At 39.8% G+C, this 6,935-nt stretch overlaps 1 protein-coding gene across 1 annotated transcript in view; it reads left to right on the top strand.

The window, feature by feature from the left end:
* The first annotated feature begins 5,924 nt into the window (after nt 1-5,924).
* FAM35A (family with sequence similarity 35, member A) overlaps nt 5,925-6,935 on the top strand; it is a 14,544-nt gene continuing 13,533 nt past the window's right edge. The window contains exon 1 of the mRNA XM_010144106.1: nt 5,925-6,934. Within this exon, the coding sequence (XP_010142408.1) occupies nt 5,925-6,934 (1,010 nt within the window). The remainder of the gene's footprint in view (nt 6,935) is intronic.

Here is a 6,935-nt window from a genome sequence, read left to right as displayed (position 1 = left end):
CCCCACACAAAATACAGGGGAGTCATCTCGTCCCAAAGCCACTAAAGCAACTGCAGCTGAGGGGAGCAGCCTTTGATTGTGGCTCTCTGCGTGCTCTACCTAGTTAATCCTGGTGATGTACATAATTGTGGTGGAAGATAGATTCCAATAACTTGCCTACTGTAAAATACCAACTCAGGTGATTTGAGCCTAAATAAGACTGGGATTTTTTGAGAAAGACACTGGGTTTGCTCAGGAAGATGAATTGATTATTATAATGCCTGTTGCACAATATCATTGTGATGTTCTGGCATTTGTATTACTAAATCAAGATGAAAGGTATTTGCCATTCTGGAAATAGATTTTACAGAAATCCATTAAATCAAAGGGCAGAGAATTGATGTGCAGTTTAGGAAAAGTTCATTTTTTTCCTGATTGTTTAAAATTCGGTGGAAGAAAATAAAAGCTGATGCTAGCCTGGTGTCTTGGGATTTTTATCTTTTGATCCCAATAAATCAAATCTACAAGCAGTTAATCTGATGGCAATAAGGCTATTGTTTCTTTGACCAGCTGCCTCCCTTTCATCTTAGGTCCTGTGTACTATCTCCCTCAGTTTATCAGATTTAAGTCCTGAAGTTGATTTTCACTGGAAATGATACCCATATTTCTTAAAGAAAGCCCTGATGATGTCAAAATACCTGGCAGAGTATCTTTCCTGACAGAAGGTAGAGCAATTGAGTTGTTCAAGGGGTTGGGGAATGTGTGTTCTTCAACCACGTGTGCACAGTGCTTCTGTGTATCTTTGACCTTTTACCTTTATCTCTCTTCCCTACACAAAAGGTCACTGTTCTTCAGAACTTTTAACTGCTTTTGTTTGTAACAGCTACTGTATGTTCATACTGCTTAATTATGTGGGTTTATATCTTGCAAAACAAAAATCAATAAATAGTGTTTAGTGAAAAGGAGATCTCGCAAGGCACAAAGGCAGTGAGGAAAGAATTATCTGGTTAATCACAGAAGCCTACTACCTTTACTCCAATTTTCAGACACAATGAAGACCATCTCAGTGGCTGGATGGAAAAGGTATTATCAGTGTTCAGATTTTTGCATCACTGGATTCCAGAAGATAATCCCTTTAAAGTCAGATGGCTGATGTAACTACTGAGTAGATGCCTCTTTATGATCCAGGCCTGTATTTGTGAAAGAAATATCCTTATTTCAGATCAAGGAAAGTATTTTCCTTTTAGAGCACATCTTTAGAAACCACAGGCCTTGATCCTGCAGGCAAGTAGGAACTTTACAAAACACTGATTCTGGTTAAATTATTGATCTCCCTGGTGAGGCTGCAGGAGTACATAGGAAGGTTTCTATTGCAATACCTGGATCAAAGGTGTGAAATTACTTTATGGTCAATAATCTAATTCAGATAGCATTTAGAGGTAGTTTTATAGCAATTGTTACAGGTGCTGCTGTAGGCCAGTGAGAGCTTGTGAGGGTCATAAATGCCGGTACTGAGTAGCGGATTCTTGCTGTACCACCATGTCCAGGTGACAGCAGCCCCTGTGCACAGTATTGCACAAACTTTACTGTATTGTGAGACAAGTAACCATCGTGGGGTAAAATTCCATTTGGTTCAACAGCTCAGTTAGGGATAGGACTACAGTCTTTGCCTGAAACTGTGTATTGAAATAGAAGATAAAGGTATTGGTGGTTGTCACCATCCCCAAAGGCTGACAGAAACAAGACCTGTCATTACTTCTCCTCCGCATTTCCCCAGCTGCCTGTATGTACCTGTACTTTTTCCTGTGTGTGTCATTTTGGCTTCCTGTCAGATTCCACTAGCCCAGTCTAAAGCAATCCACTGGAATCTCCTCAAGCTGCTGTTGGCTTACAGGTTCAAGCCTCTTTGAAGCCTATATGGTATATCTCTTACTCTTGAGTATAAGATTGCTTCAGCCACGAGTTGCTTATCTTGATTTCTTCTGGAAGTTTTTATTTTCCGTTGGCTTCCTCTTGATATATACAAAAACTTGGACCAAGCTTCGTATTGATTTGGTGGATGGGAGCTGTGCCTGGTGTATTGATTCATCTGCAGGACCAACGTGAGTTGCTAGCATGAAGATCATCCTTCTCTCTTTTTGCACAAGCTGGAAGCAAACCTGTAATGCATTCCTTGCTTCTCCCTAGAGCTGTTTCAGGTTGCCAGTGTTAAACAGTGACTGCACTGCTTGCTGTTTTGCCAGGTGGTTGGGGTTATTTTACAACTGAGGACCTGGCTGTTAACAGATGAAGCTGAGTTTTGGAGGAAGGCTTGAGCAGCATGGTAAAACTGCCAGAAGAGTTTCCCGAGGTGTAATCAGAATTCTGCATCCAGAGGTTTACTTCTGCTTTTCCTTTGGTTGGCATGTCTTAGTAGATTTTCTACTCTGCATCATATGGAATGAAAAAAATCCTACCAAAACCCACTACAGCTTGAATTGGACTGAAAGTAAATATTCTGAAGACAGCTATTAGTAACTTGGTTTCCTCTGTTGTAAGGTCTGTGAAACAGTCCTTTAGTTTTGTACTGCAATGATAGAAAAGTGGAAAATCAGGCTTGCAAATGAGGGAGGGGAAAGCCCACAGAAGTTAAAATTTAGGATTTAAAGTATATCCTACTGCATGTATTTGTTATCTGCAGGGCCAGCTGTTCAGAAGGGGAAGAACAAGAGAATTGCTTTTGTATTTTGTAGGAATCAAGGTATTGACTCCGTACAGGTTCAACATCAAGCTGTACCAAATCAAAGCTGCAAGTTAAAAGGATATACTGATTTTATCCCCCAAAACTGCAGTGTTGGGGGTGTATGAGAGCTGTGGAGGGGGAAAAAAGTTACACTTGCAGTGTCTTGCTTTAATCTGTTGACTTTGGATGTAGCATTGTCTGTCATTTCTGTCACTTCATTTGTAGCACAAAGCTGTAGTGTGCAACAGACCTAAAGAAACTGTTACCAGAGGTGGAATTTAGTGGTTTACTTTAACCCTATGGGGCTCAAGGAGAGGCTTGATCAAACTGTATTTGGATGTAACTTCTGAATAAAACAGGCATCTGACTGCCGTGAATATTGTGGAGTGGCAGGAAGCTGAAGCTGTCATCCCCTTTAAATTACTTTGGCCTCTTGCTCAAGTGATTGTCATGGTGAGTGAGTACTGTTCCTGAGCAGTGAAATATGGAATAAGTCATAAACACTTCTAAGGTATTTTAAGGGTAAGGGTAATTTATGGCCTTGTGTGGTACTACATACAACATTCCTGGAGTGTTTAACTACTGGAAGAGGATGTTGAGAGCTGTTTTTGATTTAGTCCTCTGTGTAGCGAATGATTAGAGATTAACAAACTGTTAGTGATGTAAATGTTCATTTGAAAAACCTTTAAATTCAGAATTCATGCCTTACCATTTAGATTGAGGAAAATATGTACTGTAACCTTTTCCTCGTAATGGGAATATTAAACTTTAGTTGCAGTGTCTTGCAGATGTAAAACTTGCTGATGTAGCTCCTGTTTTTTAATAGATCATTGACCCGTCAATCAGACTCTGACCATTTCAGAGATAAAAAGCTGGGCTTCCATTGGCTACTGCGAATAGAGCACCTTTCCACAAATTAAGAAATGGTGTAATAATTAACAGGTATAATGGATATGTGCATTTGGGTTTTGTTATATCTTTATGAGCTTTAGCTCCTGTTATCTTTGGTGTTAACCCCCTGTCGACCTGCAGATAACCTGACTACAGTATAAAAATGAATTTGTTTTGCGGTGGTGGCATTTTGCTACTATAATTGATAGGGGTTTTGCTCAAGGTCTGTAATAAAAGTTGTTCTCTCTGACTTCTTCTTTAAAACAAGGCACAGAACTTCACTAACAAAATTCATGAAGTGAATGCAATGATACTGTTGAGCAATAGTACTGTTCCAAAGAAGCATAGCAAAGATTCTTTAAACAATTTTCCAATTGTTTAAAATTAGTTTCCCCAGACTTTAATTTTTTTCCAGTTTACAGGCTTAAATGATTGTAAGTGCTGACACTTCTGGAGTTTGGTATCTTTGACCTAAAAAGTAGCTGGGAAATTGCCAAAGCAGGTCATTCGATAGCGGACTCATTTGGTGAACCAGGAGGTAGGCAGAGGGCACTTACCATTCTGAAGCTCTAAATATGTTAAGAAAAATCAATTAGGTTTTGAAAACATAATGAATTTTTTGCACTAAAATATCACTTAAATAACATCAAGAATCAATTGCTTTGGTGTAATGCACTTGCACTGCAAAATATGAATCAGGCAGGAAACCCCTAATTTTAAAGTTACAGGACTGGAAAGTTAAGGAGAACTTTCAGAATTTTAGTAACTTGTCTTAATTTTTAAACATGACAAACCCCAAAGGTGATAAAATGAGCAGCTGATGAAATACTGCACAGCTGGAAGTTTACCAAGGTGTAGAGGCTATTTCTGCTTTGCAAAGTGTTTTCCTATGAAAGTCCTGTTGGCACCTCAGAGCTATTGGTGTGCTTTCACATGGTTTAGGTGCAGCGGTGTCTCGGGTTCATTCAGAACACATCTGTGTGCAGGCTCTGTCTTTAAACTCTTTTCTGTACTGGGAATCTGAACTGTATTAGGCAGAGTCGTGCCTGCTGTAACCTGAGTCCAAACTCCTGCTGCTGCAAGGGGAATTCTCTTTTTCAGTGTGTGCTGTGAGATGATGCCAAGACATTCAGGTTTTTGGTTTGCATTTGTTTTGCAGTAAAACTGAGTGATGCCAGCTGCTGTGTTTTGTAGCTTTTGTGTTAAGGCATGATAGATCTGACTAGTGGTCTAGTGCACTTGCAGTTACCCCTGTAATAGACCAGAGATGGGTGTTCCAGCATGTTCAGTTTCTCTATGGTGTCACCGTATGAATGTGTAGGTGTATCGACCTCTAGTGGGCTGGGAGGAGAAGGGCTGTTAACTTCAGAGCTAAAGGAAAAATTTCAGTCCTTTTCAATGCTGGGGTTGTTTCAATGCTCTTTTTCTTCTCTTTGCAGCTGCACCAGCTCCTGAATTTCATTTCTGGTGGTCTGTTTCCTGCCTCTGTGGAATTGCTGCACCTTTTAACAACACTCCCAAAACATTCAGCTAGATGTTTGTGTTTCAATGAATGCTTGTAGCTGAGTATTTTAAATTGTAGTTTAGCAGAAATTTTTAAAAAAGGGCCTTCTGTGCTGTGTAAGGTGGGCTGACTTTTAACTAGCTAGAAAAGCTAGTAACTTAAATATGGAGAATTAAAGCAAATTCTGACCTCTTAGTGCTTCTGAAATAATTGTCAGCAATATCCTGAAACCAGTTAAAATAATCACTTGAAGCAGTATTTTCATGCTAAACCAGCATGTAAAATACTGCATTTTTTTAGCAAATGTTTACCCTAATTTTAAAAAGCTTTAGTATTTTTCACCATTTATTTGAAATTGTAGTTTTCTGCTAGATGAAATTATCTCCTAACCATGCTGTGAAAGTTTCTTACAGGCATTTGTAGCACGAGTTGAAATGAAGTACTGAATAGTGAATACACACCTGACTATTCAATTAGCACTACTAAATGAAGATAAGTCTCTTCAATAATTAAACTTAAATTGAACTTTGCTGTAGATGCACATCTGCTATGTTTTTCCAAGTATCAGAATCAGAAATTAAACCCTACTGTAAAATTTTCTATGCAAGTTTAATGCAATAAATAACTTCCCTTTTTTTACATTTAATTTTATAGGCTGTAAATAGTAAAGTGATGTTTTTACCAGTTAAATTATTAAATACTCCTGTGAATTTTAGGTATTTTTAATTTGCTAAGAAAAGGTCAAACACAATTTTTGGCATTTCCTAATATTTAGTGTGCTTCTTGCATAAACCACAGTTTTAAGCCCAACTTCCACAGCAATCAGAAATGCCCAAAAGACCTCAAATTCATATTTTTGTGGGAGCACCCAGCATTCCAAGTCTGCTGGAGGGGTCAGAACAAAGTAGTTTGGCAGCTGCTGCTGGAAAGTGGCAAGAGCTCCGCTGCTCGTGTAATGCACGTGGGCCTCTCTCTGTGGAGGTCAGAGGTGCTGATGGCTTGGTGTTGGAGGCAGAGAGCTCTCCAGTCACAGCAGTTCCCGCAAATGGTGACAGCTCTCAGCAGTCTGAATGGGGGACAGTAACAGCAGCCAGAGGATGTGTGACATTGCCTGTACCTGTGGCAGTAGCTTGTGCCAGCACACTTAAAAAGACCACAAGTTTAGCTTATTCTGATTGTCACCTGGTTAAAGGTAGATGCACAGATGCAGATGTAAATCGGGCTGCAGATCCACACTGCGCGCAGAGATGTGTAGAATCAGCTGGGCAAGAGCAACAACCAGAGCTCACCAAGAGAAAAACCAGTTGCTTGGAGGTTAACAGCTCTGCCATTTCTGATCTGGTGGCTGGTACGGAGCAGATTAGCATACAGCTAAGGTCTGTGGGACCAGGCCTTCAATCACATCATAGAAGTGATCACCGTGAACATTTAGGTCAGTATTTGGATATGGTTTTTCCCCAAAATCAAGAGTCAAAACCCAAAGTAGAACCAAGTGATTGTTCAGACTTTGCAGTGTCAACAGATACTGAATTTTGTAGCATAATGACTTCAAGTCAGATGGCTGTTTTGGCACAGAATCGGAATGAGATGCAGAAAAGAACCATAAAACTGGAAACAGAAGCAGGCACAAAACCTGCAGACAGGCAGTATGATCACTTCCAGTTTGATTTTGATGTTGGAATGTGTCTTAATGTGGTTCAAAATGAATGTAAGGAAGAGTATGCAAGTTCCCTTGACCTTTTCGGCTCTGAGGGTGACGGGATAAACATTTGCTTTGAAGCTACAAAAGAAGAAAGATGGGCTGGGGAAAATACAGAGAAGCCTCAAGAACTTGATGTT

Source organism: Buceros rhinoceros, unplaced genomic scaffold (genome assembly GCF_000710305.1).
Source record: "Buceros rhinoceros silvestris isolate BGI_N320 unplaced genomic scaffold, ASM71030v1 scaffold44970, whole genome shotgun sequence".
NCBI classification, from domain to species: domain Eukaryota; kingdom Metazoa; phylum Chordata; class Aves; order Bucerotiformes; family Bucerotidae; genus Buceros; species Buceros rhinoceros.
This window is presented reverse-complemented; position numbering and strand designations above follow the sequence as displayed.